Source organism: Heterocephalus glaber, unplaced genomic scaffold, assembly GCF_053883595.1.
Source record: "Heterocephalus glaber isolate CG9 unplaced genomic scaffold, H.glaber_assembly_v1.0 deba00001719, whole genome shotgun sequence".
NCBI classification, from domain to species: Eukaryota; Metazoa; Chordata; class Mammalia; order Rodentia; family Bathyergidae; genus Heterocephalus; species Heterocephalus glaber.
This window is the reverse complement of record NW_028258432.1, coordinates 309,548-331,890: the sequence shown is the minus strand read 5'-3', so window position 1 is coordinate 331,890 and position 22,343 is coordinate 309,548. Positions and strand designations below refer to the sequence as shown.

General features: G+C 46.5%; 1 protein-coding gene across 14 annotated transcripts in view; it reads left to right on the top strand.

The window, feature by feature from the left end:
* Positions 1-312: 312 nt before the first annotated feature.
* Positions 313-22,343, top strand: part of LOC101717569 (BMP-binding endothelial regulator protein) — a 321,597-nt gene continuing 299,566 nt past the window's right edge. For 7 of the 14 annotated variants that reach the window (XR_015446606.1, XR_015446605.1, XM_087199424.1 and 4 more), the window contains exons 1-3: positions 313-566; positions 765-1,016; positions 1,513-1,598. Coding sequence is in view for 11 of the 14 variants with exons in the window: in XM_087199424.1 (XP_087055550.1) it covers positions 479-566; positions 765-1,016; positions 1,513-1,598 (426 nt within the window). In the remaining 3 variants the exon portion in view is untranslated. The remainder of the gene's footprint in view (positions 567-764; positions 1,017-1,512; positions 1,599-22,343) is intronic. The other 7 variants (XM_021236401.2, XM_087199421.1, XM_087199429.1 and 4 more) reach the window with 5 other exon arrangements.

Genomic DNA, 22,343 nt, shown 5'->3' with positions numbered 1-22,343 from the left:
TCATCACTCCCGAGTCCTTAGAGAAGCGGGAACAGAGGACCCGGAGGGGCTCAGGTTGCACCAGAGCAGTGCAGCTCTGTACAATCCCTGGGCTCTGCGCTCCTGGGTCCTCCGATGGGTCCGGCTGGAGAGCGGCTCTGAGCGCCGACCTCAGGGGGCGCAGGGCGGGTCCGGCTGGGGTGGGGAGGTCCTAGTCCGGCGCCCCAGAGCGGCCGGGGAAGGAGGCGCCTGGAGCCTGGTCCCCGCCTTGGTCCGCGCGGAGCCCGCGGGTTGGGCGGCGGTGGAGACGCTGCCCCGCCGAGCCCGGGAGGGAGGAGCTTGCCTCGGCCGCCGGACTGAGTGCCGGGCAGCCTCGCACAGTCAGCAGCTCCCCTAAGCGGCCCGCGGGACCTGGGGACACCTTGCCGCCTGGGCCCCCGGCCCCGCTCCGCCCCTCCACGGCTCCGCTGGCGGCCACGCGGCGGGAACTCCGGGGACGATGCTCGAGCGTCCGGCGACCTGGGGCGCGCTGCTGCTGCTGGGCTTCGCGGGGCTGCGCAGTGGCCTGGGGTCGTCGCTACTGACAGGTACGGGCCAGGTCGAGGGGACGGAGGAGACAGAGGAGGGGACTAAGAGGGTGAGGGGGGACGGACGGGATCGAGTGGGGGCGCAGGGGACGAAGGTGGCTCGCGGGAGCCGTGGGTCCGGGCCGGCGCCTGGTGCGGTGCCAGACGCGGTCCGCCCTCCGGGGCTGAGTTCCCTTGTTTACCCATTTTCTTCCCGAGGCCCCATCTTCATCCTCTCCCCTCCTGTTCGAGGGCAGAAAGACCTCGCCCCCACAGCCTCCCGTCCCCACGCGTCTCCTGCGCCCGCGACGATTTCCGAGGCGCCGGTTCCTGCAGTGGATGCGAAGGCGCGGCCGTGGGAATGGGCGGGGGCGCGGCGTGTAACAATCACACGGCGGCTCCTGAGGGTGAAGACCTCCTCTGCTGTTCTGAAGGACAAGCTTTACGGATGCCTGGGGCAGAAAAGAAAACGTTGAGTCTGTGTCCAAGAGGGGAGAGGGTGGCCTCTCAGCAAGCGATGGCGCGACAGTCTTAGGCAGCCTGTCCTTGTAAAAGGTCCGCGCAAGGACACACGCCTGAATTCTGTTCACGTGGAAAATCTTCCCCGATGGCCAAATCTGAATTTTTTTGAGCATACAGGGTGTGCTTTTAGTTGAGATGACTTCCCAAAGGAGGGAACATCATTAAAGGTCCAGCGAGATACTTGGAATGTGCTTAAACCATCTGTGAACAGAAAATCTATCCATATATTAGTTTTTCTCTTTAAAAACTTTTAAAATAAAAATATTTAAAATAGATTTTGGGGAATGTGCTTTTGATGATTTAAAACTCATTTGCTGATGATTTAAAACATTTAGAATTTCTGAAATTTGGGACAGTGTTTCAAGAAAGGTATGTGTGAAACTTGAAGATTTTTTAATAAGACCACTAAGGAAGGTTTAAACTTTTAAAAATTCCTTCATTTCAGGTTCTGTTGCAAAATGTGAAAATGAAGGAGAGGAGCTCCAGATCCCTTTCATCACAGACAATCCATGTATAATGTGTATGTGCCTGGTGAGTGTTCAGGGCAGTAGCAGCCACTCTTTCTTGGATGAGGTGAAGCCATTTAATGTGATCACATAACGGAGTCTCTAAAAATTGCTTTTCGTCATTAGTTCATGCACTGAATTTGGGTGCCTATCTGCGTTTCATGGGTTTGGACAGTTTCCATTTCATCAGGTTGAGAATTCTTCTGTTTGACATCATCCTTGCAGAAGGAAACTTAAGATGCACTCATTCCACTGTTGCAGCGAAAATTACAGCTTGCAATGTCCGTTCCTTCCGATGGCTCTCACGATCACACTTCCTGTGTTGGTTCTGTCTTCTGAGCTCTCCAGGAAAAGAACAAGATAACATTCAGGTGCAAAGATCAGGGCTAAGGTAGTGCGACGGGGGAGATGACAGCCGCAGGGGGAAATGAAAGGACAGGCTGTGAATTTGGATTTCTGTCTCCAGTTCCCTTGCCTTATACCCCAGCTCTCCAATACAGTCTTCCTCTCTGATTTGGAAGTCTGACTCCGAAAGGAGAATTCCACTCTTTGTAGAGAACAACACTGGGCTGTCAAATGCTTAGGTCAAACAGACAGTTTGTTTCAAGTCATTTTAGCTTAGTAGTTAATAAGTCTGATAAGTAACCACTTGTGGGGGGCCGGGGGGAGATTCAGTTATGGGAACAAGGCCTTCTGGGATGAAATATAAATTCAGAGAGCAGAGTTTTTGCTGAAAGGTGTTTTACATGCCAGTCACTTTTTGGCAAACCTTGTTTAAAATCTATACATTGTAAAACTTTATTGGAGATACATTGGGGCAGTCCAATGCAAAGCCCCAAGTGGTAGATGATTGCTTGTTATCAGATCACCCCTCCCGCTTTGGAACTAGATGGGAATCCATCTCTCTATGGGCAAAACCCAGGCCATCTGGATTTAAATGCCTGAACTTTCTTATGACAAGAGATGAGGTCAGTGTTGGGGAATGATAAATGAGGAAGGCACATAAGGTGAATCCCTGCATCTAATGATTTTCAGGTTCTGAAAACTAAGGAAATCATCAGAAACAGCAAAAATGCATTACATTTGCTGAGATGATAAATATTGCTGCCCAGCAGGAAGAGCTGAGAGAGACGGGCTCTTTAGATTATGTAGATTCTGTGTTTATGAGCTGCTGTGTTAACAATCTTTGCTAAAGTACCCATGGATAAGAATTTTTTGTGTTTCAGTGTTGACTCAGTTGTGGGTTTGCAAATTCTGTGTGTGTGTGTGTCTGTGTGTATAATCTCCCTTTGTCCTTTTACTTGTCTGTATGTGAGCAAATTATTTCATCTTATTCTTATGATTTAAAGGGGAATTATTCTGACCAAATATTTAAATGTGCACATGTGAAAATATTATTTTTCTTTATTTGTCAAGTTTAACTATGCAGTTTGGGTTTTGCACTATGTTTTAAATAACATTATGAAAACTCCCTGCACAGCACTCTCCCTTTCTGGTACTCCTTGCCACGTGGAAAATAATGCCTTTCTTCAAAAGTGGAGACTTAAAGGTACAAATCTGCAATGATGAATGTCATTATACTGTATACCTAAAATGTACCAATAAAATTAATTTTTAAAAAAGAACGAGGACTATCTCACAGCGATGGGTTTCTGCTTTGACATGTCACACCAAAAAAAAAAAAAAAAAGTGGAGACAATAATAAGAAAATAGATGTTAGAACCCTGCAAGCCAGGGATTTAGCTCAGTGGCACCATGCCTGCCTTGCAAAGAATCCTGCAATATAGAAGGTAAAGAGTGAATGTGAAAAGATGTATTTTTGGAATTCAAGAGGGGATGATACTGATTTCAGAAAAATACTGGTTACATTCCTAAGAGAAGTAGGTTCTTTATGTTTTCGACATTTTTTTCCTGTACTGGGGATTGAACCCAGGGCCATTGCGCTCAATGCCCCCCACCCCTTTTACATTTTGAAACAAGCCCTTGATAAGTTGCTAAATTGGCCAAGCTGGGCTTGAACTTAAGAGATCCCTCTGCCTCAGCCTTCTAGACTGCTGAGATGACAGGTCTGCCCCACCACACCTGGCTTTATGTCTGCATTTAAGTAACATTTGGAGATTTCTGCTTCGAATGAGCACTGTCAAAAGCCCTCTCAGGACCCTGGCAGCAGGACTCAGCTGTTTCCAGGAGGCCTCCGTGGAGCACCTTCCTTAGTCCAGTAGAAGGTTATAGCCCAGCTCTTCACAGTTATCATTGCTTCCCAGGAACCCCTCGGGAGTTGGTAGAATGGAGTGAGAATAGATATGTGGCCATTTCTCTCTTCCTTGTGTGTTTCTGTGGGACCCACTAGGATCTGTGGATTTCAGCTCCTACCTGATAGTCAGGAGACTGCTTAGCACCTTCTGCACTTAGGTGAGAGGGCAGGCATTTTTAGCAATCTGACAGTATCAGCAAGCAAACATTTACAAAGCACTTTTTATTTGCCAGGCTCTCAACGATGCCTACATTCTTTGATTTCATCCTTATGAAAATCCTCAGAGCACTTTGCCTCTAGTTTAAAAGTAAGAAAACTGAGGCTTATGAGGTTAAATGGCCTGTGACAGTCATATTTTAGTGAATTTATTTACTCGTAGATAGAATATCTAGTATTTTACTCACTAAAATAACAAAGCTGACTCTTGGTCTGGAGTTCGTCTGTCTTTAAAAGAGCATGTGCCTAGCTGTAGCAAGGAGAAATAGGCTCTTTATTAACGATGTGAGAAAGCAAGGGAAATAGAAGGACCGTCGAAATCATTTTACCTTTTGGTGTTCCTTGAATTGTTTTGTTTTCTTCCTTTGAGCCTTTTAGGAGTGTGACTAGTTAGCATTTATTAATCACAATCTTCGGTTTTGGCTGACCTGCTCTTGAGCTAGGTTTATGCCGTGTATTAGAGTTTAATTGAAACTGAACTTTGGTTAAACAGGTAGTCATGTTTAGTTTTTGTTGGCCCAGCCTTTTGGTTGAAAGGTACATAAGGGTGGGCATATAACATGTACTAAAAAAATCTGAAAACCTAATCTCAATGTATGCTTAAAAAAGATGTGAAATGTTACAGTTGGGAGTAATTCAGTGGCACAGAGTTATGGATATAATTATGGTGTCAGAGCTTTAAAAAGCCCACAAAATCAGCTTGGCCTGATTGAAACTTTCAAGCTCCAGAATATTTCAAAGGTGGAGTGAGCTCATTTTGGTGAAGATTTAGAGGATGACAGTGTGTGGTGGCCACAGGAAGCAGAATTGAATACTTTCATTCCCGTCTATCATCCTCTGCATAGACTGAGCACTGTGCCAGACCCCAGTTGTGCTCCAAGAATAAGCTGTCTGTTAGCTGGGATGGTGACTGTTCTCAAGTGAGATCTTGAAGTACTGGTCCAACTGCTGGGGTTGGTGGCCCAGTTTCTCAGATCGAGGCAGCAGGGTTGGCAGGGAAAGATGTGCTTGCTTTGTTGTCCAGTGGGAAAGCAGAGCATCAGCTTTCCTGCCTTACACAGTGATCACTTATGGAGCTGAGGAAGGGAGGTCCAGACCTGCTGCTGCTGTTTGATCATTTCCCCTTCTTATTAAAATTGTTTTTTTTTGATAATGCCTAGGGAAGCACATTGTTGCTCGCTGTGGAGTACAGCCGGCAGGACCAGTCAGTCCCAGGTGAATGAGTGCATTGTGAGTCTGGACGCCTGGACACCCCACACCCATCCCAGGTGTGCAGAAGGTCCTGGGCTCCTCAGCCCCTTTCTACTAGCTGTGGCTCAGGAGGAAACGGTGGAAGCCAGTGAGTTCTCCCAGAACTGGAAAGTGAGGAAACCAGCAGTCTGAGCTTAGTTCACCAAAATGCATTATTCTGAGGCAGAAAATGCATTATTCTGAGTCCAGAGGTTCTGTGTAGCACTTGACCCTCATGGAAAACCACATGGAATTGGAATTACGGGACCACCTGTCTTGGAGCCAACCAGATGGTGACCACAAAGCTCACCTGTCTGCTGTCTCTCCTCCTTCATCACAAGAGTCCCCTTTCACTGAGCAAGCAGCAGCTCAGCCTCTTTATCTCCAAGAAATCCTGCTGGTTTCCACTGTTCATATTAACTGGCTGTAGAATGATAATCTATCGGCAGAGCAGTCAAGTGCAAGTTTGAGGAGGAGGAAGATAACATTGGCTTGGCTTCAAGTCCTGTGTGTGCAGGAGGGGAGTGGAAGAGGATGTAGGGAGCCCAGATGTGTTCAGAGATGCCTCCTGCTGGTAGGAGGCGCCAGACTCCCTTTCTAGACTGTGAATGCTCACTCAGGAGCGATCAGATTTATTTATTATTATTCAGTTATTTTTATTCTGAATAATTTAGAAGGGGTATGACCAATTGCCTTTCAACAGAACCGTCCTGGGGGTTTGGTATCTAATTCAGGGATCAACTCACAGACACCAGCTCTGAGGTGGTTATTCTCATCCATGCTTTGTCCAGGCCCAGAGAAGTACAGCAAATCTCCTGAGGCCACACAGTGACCACCACACAGAATTGGGACATGAACCCAGTTAGTGTCAGTTAAACCCGTCTGTTTCTGGTGGTCATTTGCTGCTTAAAGTCCATGTACTGATACTCTCTGAGGCTTTCCAAGAGTGGTTTCCACCTCCACAGAGCTAACCTCGGTCTCTTTGCAGGGAGACAGAATGGTTTGGGTCTTGGGATTTGAAGAACTCTCCAAGGGAAAATATAGCTCATATCATTTTTGCCTGGAGGTTTGGCCCCGATACTGACGGGCCTGTCTTCAAGTCCACCTGCTTGTGCACTTGAGGCATATGCCTCAGTTTCCTCTTTTGGAGAGGGAAAGGGTGTCACTGTCCAGTGGGGTCATGGAGGAGATGTTGCACGTGAGTTTCCGCTCAGAGCTCCCCACAGCAAAAGCTCTCTGGTGTTGTTGATAATAGTATCAAGTTTTAAATTCGTATTTCCTCCATGGATTAGGGTGTAAAGGTTCATCAGGCAAAGATAAAAAGAAAAGCCGATGGGGAGGAGATGGGGTGGCTGAGGCCAGGCCCACCCTTGTGGACAGTGGGTCTCCGGGTCCCCTCGGGGCCTGTGCTGGGCTCAGCAAGGCCACTTCCTGCTTGCTGCAGCGCCGCATCTGTGTGGGCCTTGCTGTGCACTCCCCGGCTCTCTGTGAAACATGAAGCAAACTTTCCACAAAGAAGGGCCTTCTCTTGTGCGGAGTGTTTACATCTCTGGACCTGTGGGGTCACCCTTGCTTTGACTCTTATTGGCAGAGAGGTGGATTGGGACTCGGAGTGCTGCAATTCTGGAAAAAGTGCGCAGTGGCCTGGCATCTTAGAGATTTTCCTGGCTGACCACAGGGAAGTCTCTGGTCCCATTCCAGACCTGAGCCTGTTTGTGCTGCCTCCCTGTTCGTGGCTGCCTTCCCAGTCCCCACCCCAGGGTCTGTGGCTCCCTCTGGTCTCCTGCTCTTTCCTGTGGGTGTCAATGATGACCGTGTTTTAGGCACTGGGAAGAAAGCTGAGAAGAGAGAGCCATCCCAGGCTGGGATGTGAATAGAAGGCGGGTAGGAGAATGGGAGATCAGAGCCGTGGAAAATAAAGCCAGTTAATACAAATTCACTGGGTACATAGCGGATATCAGGTTTTCCCGCCAGCTTCTGTCCTCCTGGCATTATATAGAGTCTCATATACTGTAAAGAATAGAAATTGTGTTGCCACTCATGGCACCTGAAATCTACTGTGCTGGTTAATTAAGATCAGCAAAGGAGCTGGGCCAGTATTTTAAGACCTGCTAATTCCTAGCTCTAATTCTATAATATAAACACCATGCAAGGCACTAGGGATACAGGTTATAAATTCAGTAATGTTATTATTCCTTTTTTCCACACCTCATCCCTTCTTCCATTTTATTTCATTAATTTTAGCTTCCTCTATGGTTGAAACATTGTGCTGACTGGGTGCCTTTGAGGAGACAAAGACCAGTGTGTCCTGTTCTTGTCCATGGCCTGCTGTGGGAGGGATGCATGCATAAACAGGCTTTCCAGGAGCGACAGAAAGACTCCGTGATGGAGTGGAACCAGGTGTAGAGGACTTTGGCGGTGAACTCTGGCTGGAGTGGGTGGAGTGTTGGTGGGAAGACAGGAGTTCATCCTCAGGGGCATTGAAGGAGAGACAGAAGCATGGATGATGGGGGTTCCCAGGGCAGGGTTCTGTGTGGCCACATCCCCAGTGGCACAGGAGGTGAAGAACAGGCCAGCAGCCGGGTGCAGTGATGAGGTCACTGCATTCATGTTGTGGCAAGGGAGCCTTTCAGTCCTTTTGCATAGCCACATGGCGCAATACCATGTGCTGTGGAGATGCCTCTGGGATCTGTGGCTGGGTGTCCAGGACACAGAGGCTGGCATTAGGGTGGCAGGCTACAAGGTGGACAGTGGGGCAAAAGGAAGGTGATGGATAAACCAATGTAGCCCATGCTTTGAATTTCACTAATCACTGTCCAGTGCCAGACTATGCAGATTGAGCAGACTCCAAACAGCACCATGGACACAGCCACACAAAGGCAGTGGTTGTCATGGGGAAGATGTGTGGTACCATTGCAGCACAGCCTGCTGCCCATGGTGTCTCCAGAGTGGAAGCTGTAGTAACACCTGCTCTTCCTGTCACCCTTCACTTGGCAGATGAAGTCTAGTAAGTGTGATCCAGACACTAGGTTTGCTCAACTATAGAACAGATTTGATTTAGTTTAGTTTAGTTTTGTTCTGGACATTGAACCCACACAGTGTACCACTGAAGTACATCCCCAGCCTTTTAAAAACATTTTAATTTTGAAATGGGATCTCACTAGATCCTCAGGCTGACCTCAAACTTGCAACTCTTCTGCTTCAGCTTCCTACATCTCTGGGATTACAGACATGTGTCACTGTAACTGACTACAGGTTTTATGCACTAATCAGAAACTGAACGACATGCTGTGATGATTAGAATCACTCAACTGAAAGGGGTGTTTAGAACCAATGTTGGTAGCACTTGGCAAGAAAGCAGATGGCAGAGGTGAGACAATGGTGTGAGTGGAAGGGAGTTTTGAGTCCAGCCCTGATACAGAGAGTGTCGGAAGAGAGGGAACAGGATGTGGGTGGGAGATAATGAGCTTGGGCCAGATGAGGGGAGCTTGACAGATCCTCCAAGCAGAGAAGTCACATCACCTCTTAGAAGTGTGGATCTTTATCTTTGTGGAGAAGTTAGGACCACAATGCAGCAATTTGTTACCTAGCTGCATAGAAGCAAAGTTTAAAACTTTGGGGATTATGTATTTCCTTAGGAAGCATCTCCTTGAGGTCCGAGGTTATGGGTTGATAGTCACCTAGAAGAAGGGTTATTTTGAGGAGAAAGGCAAGAAAGGAGAGATTGATGAAAGATGGAGAAATAGCTGCAGAGGCAAGAAGAGAAGCAGGAGGGTGCAGGTAGAGGTGGAAGATGCTTAAGGAAGACAAACACCTGTGGGGCAGGCACTGCCAAGGAGGCCCTGAGGCCCTCTTGGACTGTGCAGGACGCCGAGCACTGGCCCCGCCTCCCCGTCCCTGCTGCACATTGCACATGGGAACGGGTGGACCAGGGTTGGATTTGGAATCCCATTTGGCAGGAATCCCAAACTAAGATTTCTATAGGAGTTTTGCAAATGTAGTGCAAAAATCACAGAATTTCCAAACTTTGATTTTAAAAGATCTAACAAAAGCCAATGCATAAAAACTGCTTGACATTTTAAAGGTACCAAAACAAACCTAATTTCAAGGGTAGAAGTCATGTACTTTTTCCAAAGCCTGTTAGAATGTTTCTGTAGTTAAATACAAAATGAACCAGGCCACATTGAGACATTTTTTATTAGCAATGGAAGCAACAATATAAAAGATTGAACTTGTCAGGTAAAAGGGCTGAAGACCAAGACCAGACCAGGCCACAACAAGCCTTTATTAGGGGAATAGATCTGCCGGGCTGTCTCTGAACAAAGGAGAGACAAAAGCAATATGGCCGGGGCAGGGAGAGTCTTTTATAGAGACTGGGGTGGGGTTTGTAGGGGCTGAGGTGGGGTTGAGTGAGTGACTAGGGAGTGGAGGAGCCGGTGATGTCACTAGGTGGTAGGAGGTGAGCGAGGATTAGGTTACTCTCTAGGCGGGAACAGGGGCATGCTGGGAAGAAGGGTTTGTTCTTTGATGGGAGCAGCCATCTTGGCATGACGTCACACAGGGGAGGGGGCAAGGCAGCATAGGAAGAGGGCAGCTGCTATACATAATAGCTGCTGAGGTGGTGGGAGACCTATCAGAACTAATGTAAAAATGTATTATTACAAACTTACAAGTTTGCTCTATTAAATTGTTAACGATGCTTTAAAATATTAGCACACAATTTAGTATCTTAAATCTAAGTCACTTGATCTTAGCTAAAAGGCTGAGAAGTGAGTCTTAAGTCTGTCTTCAGGTAAAATATTTTCTTTCTTTGTTTTTGGTATCGGGGATTGAACTCAGGACCTTGTGCATTGTAAGGCAGGCGTGGTACCACTGAGCTAAATCTCCAGACCAAATATTTCCTTTTTTCACAAAGATTTTCATGCCCATTTTGTCAGGGAAAGACAGCTGAGGACGGGGTTCTGTGTCTGGAGTTAGGGGCTTAAATTTCCTCCGGCGCCCGTCAGCCTTCTGTCCTGAGAGGCCATTGCTGTCTCTGAGTCTTAGCTGTAAGTCTTGGGTGAAGGTGTGGTTTGGACCTTTCCACAGCTCCAGAGATGCTGGTGTCAGCAGAAATAAGGTGATGCGTGGCTTAGATGTGCTGATATTTGCAAAAGCCATATGGGAGCAGTGTCCACCGAGTCTCTATGAAGGGCAAGAAGTTGCACAGAAGAAGGTGAAGTGCATTTGTGCAGACCCGGGGGCTCCCACATCACCAAGCCTTCTGTGCTCAAGTCCTTCATGTAAAATGGCACTGTGACTGCTATAACCTCTCCAGCCCTCCCATATAGACCAGTGCTAGATGCCTGATGATACTGGACACAGTGCAAATGCTGTGTGATGGGCGTTACTCTGTGTTGTTTAGGAAGTAATAACGAAGGGGAAAAAAAGTCTGAATGTGTTTAGTACAGATTCAATTCCGCCCCCCCCAATATTTTCAATCCATGGTTGATTAAATCCCTGGATGCAGGAACTGTGGGTATGGAGGTGTAGGGAACAGGGAAAGGGGACGTTACAAGAACTCCTGCCAGAGTCCTAGTCTCCTATGAGCCACAACAGTACAAGGTGAATTAATTAATAAAAACAGAAGTGAGACAGAGAAGAAGCTGAGTTTTGGGCCTGATCAATGCTGCTCTGGGCAGCAAAGATGAAAGACCCCGAGCTTGCCACACCTTCATTCGGTACATCCGGAGTGACAGATGACTCATGATAATCCTACAACAATGAGAAACTTATGCAGATGAAGATTTTGCTCCTCCCCAGGATGCCTTCAACTGGTGTAATCGAGCATCACAGCATCACTGGAACATTGAGGTTTTAGCTGTGACTGGAGGCAAAAATGGATTTAAGTCTCAACATGCCATAACCCGCCAGTACACAGGAAAACTAGGCCTAATCATAATTTAATTGTGCAATGATTTTTACCCAAAATTATGTAGAATTGCTCCCTACATGGAGGGTTGACTCTAGATGCCACAGATCAGTTTTCAGTGGCTGATGGAGAGGAAACCTTCTTTAGGAATGATAACGTATCTCCCACCTCTCCCCCTGAGTGGTTGTATGGCTTTGGGTGAGTTTTGGATATTCCTGCATCTCACTGTTTCTCCCTAGGCCAGATTGTGAGTTATAACAAGTAAGAATTCTCAAACAGAGGACACAGGAAGCACTTCAGAAATGATAGCTGCTATCTCTGTCGAAATGCCATGATATCATTGCCTAAGGATCTTTGTACAAAATGACTACATGGACTGTTCTTAATACAGTTTCTTGTCCACATCTGGGAAATGGGTTCACTCAGAATTTCTCTGGGGAAACAGTGGAACCCGGCAGATGTCTTGCTGTCCTGTGCAGAGGTGGAAACCCTGGTGTAGCTGGGCCTTAGCAAGATGGGTCGCTCACTTACTTTTCACCTTCCAGGATTCACTTGGTTGGTCTGCGCTCATCCATGGACTGTTAACCAGGGTCACTTGTTTGGGGAGGCTGGTTGCCTTGTGTGGCTCTTGTCATCTGTCCAGAAAGTGGTGGGTAGGAGGCAAACATGCAAAGCTTATCCTTCAGCCCAACACTTCTGAGTGTTACTCTGCTTTAAAGAGCATGACATGGTCTAGCCTTAGCCTGGGGAGGTGGGCATGCCTGGGCTCCAGGCCTAGTTGTACATGAGGTGGGCCCAGAGGACCCACTGTCTGGGTTTGGGTGCATGGGTCTGCAGTCCCACATGGCTTTGCTGCTGGAGAGCCACCTCCTGCGTCTCCTCAACAGAGTGTCCTGGCTTATAGGCTTAGTACTCGGGTGCATTCATGTCTTAATGGATGAGGTCCTCATGTGTCAACACCTTGTTATGGTCACCTCTGTCCATCCCATAGCTTCAGTAAGAAGTCCCACAATTTTGAGACTTGAGTGGGAGGAGGCCTGGAGCTTCCTGTTTATAGTTGGGGTTAGCACTTGGGACAGCTCCCCCCAAGAATGGAACACTGTGTTCCAAAACATGACTCCCAGACAGCCTGTCTCAAATGGTCCCCTCCTCTGTAACAGACGTCTTAGATAAGCATTATGAAAACACTTTATTTCCTTCAAAAAGACTGATTGCATTTGAAAATAAAAGGTCATTTTCATCTGAAGGCTTGTTTTTATCTGTGATGGAAGAAACACTCCCTCTGATGTCACAAGCTACCTGGCTGTCACAAACTGCACTAACAAGGAAGAGGTCTAAGGCCCTTCTCTCTTCTCACTTCTGCCCCCCAAAGTGATCATGGAAATGTTTTCTGATCCCTGTCACTGGCATTCCCTTCTCATTTTGGGAGGCTGACTCTGAAATCTTGCCACAAGCTTTACTGTTCATATTAGGTTTTGGTTGTTAGCTCCCATGGCTTAAAAATGATGTTTTCTTTGAATGACAAAGGCCTTATTGTATATACAATTGCTGTAGTGTGATGAGTTTTTCTTCTTCTTTTTAGTGTTAATGTTAGAATTGAGCCAAATGTTGAATGAGCTCAAAATAGTTCAAGTTCTTGTGTATGTCAAGGAAAGAATTGCCGAGCATACATCTCATAGTAAGGAGTAAGTAGCTACATTTCTTAAAGCTCACAGGACAGTAGCAGAAGAAACAGGAAGAAGGGCAAAGAGAACAAGGAGGAGGAAGAGGAACAGGAACCTTGGATAACTCAGGCTTCCAGTATTTACAGGGTCAGACCCAGCTCCCTCCCACAGTGGTGAGATGCCTCTGGCTCCAGGTGCCACTCATTCTGTCTCTTCACTGGTGTCTATGATCCATTGTCTTGGCCACTGCAACCTCCTAAGCTTAAACATGGATAAGCATTAGGTTGGTGCTTTAGGGTGGAATGAAGAGAATGGAGTGGCTTCCTAAACTTTCCTGTACTGCCAGGGTGACACCAACCCAGATCTGCCAAGCCAAATGAGATCTTCATGCATCTGTAAACCGACTGGCAATGTGAAGGTTTCATTCAGGCAACACAAGAGAAAACCAGAGGGTGGGGTGAGTGGCATCTGTCCTGACAGCAGCATGTCCCTCAAATGCCCTGCTTCAATGGGCTCTACATGACAGGGGAGCTGCACAAGGGCTGCAGATGGTCCCACGGAGCCCCTTATAGGAGAATGGCAGCAATAACAAAAACAGGAAAATAATGATCTTCACATTTTAACTGATAGAAACACACATTTCCAAAATAACTCTTGTATTCTTGGTCAAATAAGTACTCTTTGGCCAGATGGGTTTTGTTTTGTTTTGTTTTGTTTTATGGCTGCTAGCACTATAGGTGTTGGCTGAGCACCTAACTTTTAGGCCTGGTGTGGCCATGCAGCCTCTCAGGTGCTGCTGGCCTTGTGACCATGGGTGACCTCAAAAAAGGCCATCTATTCCCAGCAGAGACCTGCCTACCCCGCAAAAAGGAGGTCTGAGAACCAGAGGGGGAAGCTGCTTTTGCATTTCTTTGGGTTTCAATGAGAGGCGTTTTTAGCATCTTTATCATGCTTTTAGTTTCCTTTCTCCTTAAATTCTGTTTAAAGAACTCTTATCTCCTGAGTGTCCCCTGGTTACATTAAGGTACCTTTAACCCATCCCTGCTTTCCTAGTGAGCAAAGTAATGACATTTCTTTCTCCATGATTATTTGTAGCAAGGAATACAAGGGCTCATTTTCCATGTTATTTTCCAGCTTGCCCAGGACTGTTTGTGCCCGGCTCAGTGGCGGGGTGCCTCATGTTCGTGGCCTGTGGGCCTCTGCTTCTGCCCTTACTGAGGCCTTCTGGGCCATGTGTTCGCCTCATTCCCCACCTGTATTGCTTAGAATCCACACATTCCTGAGGCTGCCGTGCCTCCTGCTTTATGATTGGTGGCATAAGAGTAGTGATACAAGGACATTCTCAGGGCAGTGTGCTTTGGTCTCAGAGGACTCTGCTTTTCTGAATGGAAGGTCATGAAGGGTAGCTCAGACTTTCTCCTCCTTGTCCCTACTGTCCCAGAGCAGTTGGGGTCCTGGCAGGAGCCCACGTTTACGTCCCTTGTGGGGGAAGGGAGGCCTGTGAGACTTGAGTTGTGGTGATTTCTTATTTTTGCACGAGGCAGATAGTGGTTGTGGTACCCCAGGGGGCCGCCAGAGGCAGCTGGAACCCTGTAGTCCCTGGTGAGCACCAGTGTGGAAGTCTTTGGCTTGGAGAAGGGGCTCGGGAGAATGTGCCGAAGAGCTAGTTGGCAGGAGGGCAGGACCTCATCCTGTCTGTCACTCAGTTGGGGTGGCTTCTGTTGAAGAACTGGCCCTTCTTTCTCGCTGCTGGGAGAGCTAGAAATGTGGGCAGCAGGCTGAGGGGCTTCCTCTTCCTCCCTGGGTGCTTGTTTGTGTGTCTGAAGGGTTGGGATTCTTGAAAAACAGTGACTTTTTTCTGTTTCATGTAAACCATGTACTGGGTGAAGAAGGCAGAGAGAATGTCTCTTCATCACTTTGCACACACCTTGCCATGTTACAGAAATCGAGAACTCACAGATTCTGGAGTGAGGAAATTTTTGATATTTGCCTGGTACTGACCTCTAGAAACAGCAATGTCAGGTGGTTTAACCTAACATGTATTTTGAGCATCTTTAGACTTTTTCAAGGCAGCTATTTGTCCCATGTGGCATTTGCAGTTTTCTCGAATGAGGAGACTTTTAGATCCAGGGTGATTTCCCCTGGGTTTATGAATTAAAATCTGGGGATGTGGCCCTCCAACTTCAAGTCTGCAGGGTCCTCTGGCCCTCAAGTTCCCTGTGAGGACAGGGTCGCTGAGGGGGAGCAGGATTCAGCCTGGTAGGAACAGATAGCAGGGACCCTACAGAACACTGGGACTTCATGGCAGGACCCAAGCAGGATTGTGATTGATTAATGGTCATTAATTCCTTCATGTATTTACTGAGCATTTATGTTAATAATGTTCCGAGGCGCTGCAAGATTGGAGGAATGCTTTTTACGTGAACAAACAGAGATTAAATTATGTTGGAGAAAGTTTTGAAGTTAGCTACTTTTTATTGCTTTAGAGTTCTTTGAAACTTGATTAACTTCTACAAGACAGAGATCTGAGATCTGGGCTGAAACACTGGCTCAGCCAGAGCAGACTAGGATTCCCTGACTGTGCTGGATTTTGTGTGCCTGTGTGTGTGTCTATATTTAATGCAGCATTTGGAAAAAAGCTTTCTTTGCACTCATGCTCTATCATGAGTGTCCACAATGGAGGTGGGAAGTTGATGGAAGGAGTGGGGTCATATGGGGCAGAGAACAAGCTCTGAACTCTGGGGGCAGATGACAATGCCCTGATCCCAGGAAACCCCAGCTCTCCCTCTTTACGGACTTCCCTTTGCTGCTGCCTTCTCACACACCCTTGGAGGTCATTAGCAAGTCAGCAGTGAGCATTTTCCCTTCAGTCTCCTCTCTTCTCCCACCAGATTCCTGCCTGGCACCTCTCATGTTTTAAAGTGTGTGAGAATCACCATGGAATTTGCTAAAAATTCACATTTGCTATGCCTTCCTCTGGAGACTGGAACATCTCCCATTTTAATAAATACTTGTAGTGACTTTTAAGTAGTGCCTAATTTTTAAAAAAATTTTGAGATTTAATGGAAAGGGAAGGATGTATAAATATAAACATAAGAATTTGTGTTCATATTTGAGTAATGATCAGGTACTGTGGCAATAATGTTACCCGTGCAGAATTTTTTAACAGGTCAACTGTCACTCACGTAGTATTGCATTTATGAAGAACTCACAGAATTGTCTTGCACTTCAGACTTCTTTATTGAAGTGCTGCTTTTCCTCTTTATCTCTGTTGAGCCTCCTTGTCATCCAGTCAGAATTTTATTACTTGTTCTTTGAAGCCTATATGTTGAATACTTTTATTACAACCCTGACTGGCTGCTTGTATTTTGATTAGTTGTTTACATGGCTGTCCCCTCTCCTGGATGTTACATTTGAATAGTGTTACATTCTTCTCATGCTCACTCACAATCTTGAGAATAATACTTTACACACTTTAAGACTGGCTATGTAGTTAAGGAATAAACACTGAGATGATAACCTGGGCTGGTCTGAACTTTATTTTCCATAAGGCCACCCTGTGAGGGAGGGCATGCTTTCTCAAGAGACCTATTTCATAGTTGGGATCAGGAAAAGGAAAGAAAGCAAAGATGACAGGTGTAGCCCTGGAACCTTACTCCATCCTGGGTGACTCCACTGAGACCCCCTCCCAGTGAAGGCTTCCTGACAACAAGGCCTGAGAAGGTAGCCAGGCTGAGGCAGGGAGACTGGAAGACAGCTCTCTCGGGACCGTGTTCTCACGGGTCCTATCGTCCAGTTAGGTAGGGTCTGGACTGGCTCCGTTGGGTGGGACAGGCTACCCACTGGGTGGCTGCCAAGATTTCCATGTGCTGGGCACCCACAGTGATGCTGTGTGTCCTGCGGTCTCTGATGATGGGGAGTTGCTGTACCCCAAATGGGATGGGATGTCTGTTTGTTGCCCCTGTAGGAAGAGACAACTGGATGAAGCAACTTGACAAAGCAGCCAGGGTTTTTTTTTTTGTACCAGGGATCAAACTCAGGACCTTGTGCTTTCAGGCCAGGTGCGGTGCCACTGAGCTAAATCCCTGGCCCAGTAGCCAGGGTTTAATGAATGTCAGGATGGGGAGGGTCTGTGGAACCTGGAGGAGTTGGAGACAGGTGAAGCAGGAGTAAGAGACAACACCACCCCAGCCCTGGATTCCCAGAGCTGCTCCAAAGGGTTGCCGTCCCCTGCAGGCAGCTGGCATTCACCCAGCAACTCACATTTGTGTCTAGGATGGGTCCACCCTGGGAACTCTCAGTTCTCTCTGCGGCCATTTGCACTTTTTCTGCACATAGCTTCCTTCCTTGCTCAGGGGAGGGAGTGTGAACTCAAGCTGGCCAGATTCTGATCCTGTCTCCTTCTCAGTTTGGTGCTACCCAGTCTCCATACTTTTAATGAGAATCCTCATTTTTAAATGAGCCTAGCATTCTACAGTTCCAGGGTTTCACCCTTAGCATCTCTATCTCTTAATTTTTCAGCAGTTTTTTCTTTTTCTGTTATTAGCCCAGGGTTTCCATGATGTCACTGCTCCCCAAGTTTTGTGTCTTGTTTTTCTCAGTCTCAGTTTTTAATTTTTGCCTTCATTCAATGCTGAAATGTACCAATAGGTCCTGAGGGATCTTGTCTCTACCTGACAGGTGGCACATGCAGAGAGAAGGCAGCCCCTGGTGCTCACTGAATTAACTCATCATCTCAGTGGGTGTTTGTTCTTCCTGAACAAACCATGGTGGCTGGACCTTGGTATGGGCAGAAGGTGCCCAGTGGGGTGCACTGACCTTGGGGAATTTGGACTGTCTGGTGGAGGCTAGAGCAGAGCCCTGTGTGGAGGAGATGATGGAGGAGGTGGGGAAAGATTGCTGGGGAAAGCTGAAGGGCCAGCTGTGAACAGAGTCGAGTGACCAGGGCAGTTTAGTAAATATTTCTCACTAAAAATGATGTGCTGATATAAATCAGCCTGGTGCAGAGAATGTCCAGGAGAAGCATGCACAGCCTTCAGCCATGTGGGAGAAAATACTATGCTGAGAGGGTGGAAGGGAGTACTAGTCCCAAAGTCATAACACAGGGTCATCTGCAGCTCCTCCTTGGGCCTCTGTGTCTCGCTCTGATTTCCAGAGTGAGTCCCAAGCTGCTTGCGGGATCTTGGCTTCCTGATGGGTGCTGCCTGCATCCTTGGGTCCTACTTGCCCGAGGCAGATGACTGTCATGGTCCTCCCTTTGAGTTACACTTTTTGAGATCAGAGATTGTGCAGGGTCTACTGTGGTCTCTGTTCATCATTTTTTTTTTTTTTTTGGCTTTAGGTCATTGTATAACTGAGAAGGAAAATTTCCAAGGAGAGATTTTTCTCTCTCAATTCTTTCTGCTACTGCTGCATGTCTGATGTTCTCTCACCCCACACCCATCCTAATATTGCCTTAGCCAGTGTTCACCAGGCTCTGGTGGTCCTGAGCCCTCTGGTGTGGGGACATTAATTATAGACCTGTTCCTTGGAATTCTCAGCTCCTTTAGCCATTGGTTCTTTCTTAAACTTAATTCTATTCCTCAGAAGGGTTCCTTGGAAGGCATGGCGGTCATTATCTCTAAGGAAAAAGCTAAACACGGTGGCCGAGACAACCTCTCTCGTGAGTCTCACACTCCGGGCCTCAACCCTGGCCTGAGGGATCTTCTGTCTCTACCTGACAGGAGGCAGGCGGTGAGAGAAGGCAGCCCCTGGTGATCACTGAATTAACTTAGCCAGCAGCCACGTACATTGTAGGCAAAGGCCTGTTTGTGTGGGGGGTGTGCATGTCTGTGTGAATGTCTGTGCACATGTGTGTCTGTGTGTGAGGATTTAACATGAGAGGACTCCCCTCAGCATTTGTGCCATCAATGGGTTTAGAAGAATTCTGTCTATTTTCCTTTTCTTTCTTTGAACTTTCTTTTTGCTGGATATTTCTTATTTTTTCAAATTTCAGATATTAGATGGCCCCAGGATTTCACCAAGATACTTTCTCCATGGCCTCATTCCCTAGATAATTTCATACAAATTCATGACTTAAAAACCACATAGATGCAGGTCATTCCCATGTTTATGTTGCTCTCGTGCGTCAAGTCCAGTATCAAATACCCAAATATCCACTTGGCATTTCCCCATGTGTGTCTGGCAGTATCTCATACTGAAAATGGTCCCTAAGGGGATCTGATTTTGCACCTTCCCCAATCTAAGTTCTCTTTGGGCAGTAACATTAGCTGTTTTGATCCAGATTTTTAGCCTATTGACCATTTTGATTCCTCTTTCTCTTGCATCCTGTGTTCAATATACTGGTCATCTCTCAGGCCAGTCTTGAGGATATATCTTGTTTGATAATTTCTAACTACCTCTGTTACCACTCTTGCTTTTGAACAATGTGTCATCAACTGTTTAAGAGTCTACAGATTGGGCTGGGGATTTAGCTCAGAGGTTCCAGCTCCTGTCTCGTAAGCCTAAGGTCCTGAGTTCGATCCCCGGTACCAAAAAAAAAAAAAGCATCTACAGATCATTTCAGTTGGTTGAACAAACACCCCTGAGCACATCTCATCTCACTCAGATTAAAGTCTAAAGAATAACCTTGGTCTACAAGGCCTTACTTGATCTGGCTCCAGTCAGTGTCTCTGACCTTACCTCCAGAGCATCCTTTCTTTTCACTGGCCTGGTCACACTCTTGGGCTCCTGGTCCCTCCTATAAGATACCTATGATGGTTCCACTTTGTTGTGTCAACTTGCCTGGCTTTGGGCTCTGCCCCAGGCACTGGTGGAGCACACTTCTTTATGCATTTGAGTAGGTCAGGGAGGTGGGACTTTGGATATCTGGTCCCTCACTCCTTCCTCCCTGGCATCGTTCCTTAGTATGCTACCAGATGCCATGAACTAAGCAGGTTTGCTCCACCACACCCTTCCTCCATGATCCTTCCTTGGAGTCAGCTGACCATGGACTGGATCCCCTGAAACCATGACCCAAATTAAACCTCTCCTCCTTTAAGATGTGGGTGTTGGTAATGTATCCCAGGCATGGGAAAGCTGACCAGTATGATATTCAACATCCTTTCCACAGTGTATTTGGACCTGGTATTTCCTGTGCCAGGAACCTGCTTCTCCAAGATATTTACAGATTCTCATTCCTTCATTCGGGTGTCTGAGCTACTGTTTCCTTAGTAGAGGGTCTTTTGCTAACCACGCTTCCAACAGTGTGACGACCTTTGGTCAGTCTATTTTCTTGTGCTGCTTCCTTTTCTCTGAGTCTTGGCCAGTGCCTGTCTTGCAGGCATGTCTTTGTTCCCTCAGATCTTCCTTGCAAAATGCCAGCTCTCCCATATTCATGCTACACTCCAGGGCACAGACGGGGCTGGGCCCATTCTATGTATACCTGTTGGATAAACAAGCCTGCATTTGTATTCAATTTTTGATTCAATAATTTGAATATCTAGTTAATCCTCTTCCCTCAGAGTAAATTATTAGTCCTTTCTTTGCCTCTTCATAGGTCACACTACTTTATATATCATTGTTGATGGTGGAAAGGTTATGCAGATGCACAGAAGGATGAAAATTGCCTCCAATGAACAATTGTAACCATAGCCAGCTATGTGATAAGCATATAACTATAGGATAAAATCACAGATGGCCTCTGACTTACAATGGTCCAACTTACCATGTTTTGATTTTACAGTGGTATGGAAGCAGTGTGTCCTGTCAAAACCATACTTCCTATTTGGCATTTGGATCTTTTCCTGGGCTGGTGACAGCAGTAGATCATCTCTCAGGGTACTGAGTGGCAGGTGTGAGCTACAGCTCGCAGCAGCTACATGGTTACAGGAGTTAGCTGGGGAAACTCATTGTTGCTGACCAGGATGTGCCATTAGCTTAAGTGTATAAAAGTGGTTTTTAGTTGCAATATTTACTGGGACCTAATTCCACAGTAAATTGGATTTGTACAAAAAACCTTTTTAAAAAACCAGATTTTACACATTGGACGGGTTGCATGACAATGGTTTTGAAATGCTATTTAAAATCCATTGTGTTTGCATTTTTGTATTTGACATACAGCATTATAGTGAGTTGGGCCTGTTGGCTCACACCTGTAATTCTAACACTCTGGGAGGCTGAGACAGGGAGGATCACAAGTTTAAGCCCAGCCTGGGTAATTTTAGTGAGACCTTATCTCAAAATAAAAAATAAAAAAGGTGTTGGGAGTGCAGCTCAGTGTGAATGCCCTATGTTCAGTCCCTGTACCAAACCAAGCCAAGCCAAAGAAAACAAAACAAAACAGCAAAAGACTAGGAAAGTGTGTTAAGTATACCTGGGAGCCGAGTGTGTGGCATGCTGGCATCTGACAGGCATGCTGGCTGAGTCACTGGCTGTTTTCCACTCAGTGCATTGCAGGTCTGTGAACAGTATGTCACCGGCGGACCCTTTGCTTATGTGAAGTAGGATGTAATAAAAGAAACAGGCCTTGCTACTTTCTTTGGGCTATTATTTTTATTTGGTGGCTATTTCTAATGTTTTGGTTCTATTTCAAAATATGATTAAACAGTATGAGGAGCTATTTGACACTGACCTGTTTTACATCTGTACTTGCACTGCTGCTGATGTATCCTAACAGCTTGAGTTTCTTTGCTCTGTGAGTTCCCTCAGAAGGCCAAAAGGAAAAAAAAAACCCCACCAGACCCTAATCCCTGAATGGAATTAGGAGCCCCCACACAATCCCTCCAACAAACTGAAGCCTGTTTTAAAAAATTGAAGCGTTAATAACTTCCATATAAAAAGGGCCCCCTTATCAGTCCCTTGTTGTGTCTGCTGGCCCCTGTTGTATTTTCAAGGTACAGTATCAGTAGAACACTGTCACTTGGTGATGTATGAGGGCCATATATCATCAGCACATTGTCTTTGTAGAGAACATGGTACTAAAAGACCTGATTCTGGCCAGACAGAACAGCAGGGGACCTTACCTCTTTCCTCCACCCCCTGGCTTTTACTTTAATCTCCCTCTGTTTTGTGTTGCAGAGTAGTGAATTTCTTCATGGGATATAACTTGTTGCAAAATAATCGGAGGTCCCAGAGGGCTTCATAAAGTCTTTTAAATGGTTGGGCTTCAAGGGTAGCTTTGTTCCTGATTTTGCACTTTTCACTGGGCAGGAGAGGCCAGGGTCCAGGTCTCTGGGGTAAAAGGATTGCTGAGCCTAGACAGGAGGGAAAAAGAATAACATTCCCAGATGTAGTGCAGTGAATCACACAATGTTCTTACAAGGTATTTCAACAGTAAATTTACAAAATTACAGCCCTGAGATGCTGTGAGCCTCCCCCTCCTCCCGTGCAAACCAAAGAAATGGGAGGAGTTGGCAGTCTGAGGGTCTGGTCCATCTTCCAAAGGACCTGGTGCTCAGAGACTTGCATTGAGTTAAGTCAAGGACTTAAGCTGACTTTCCTAAAGGCACTGTTTTT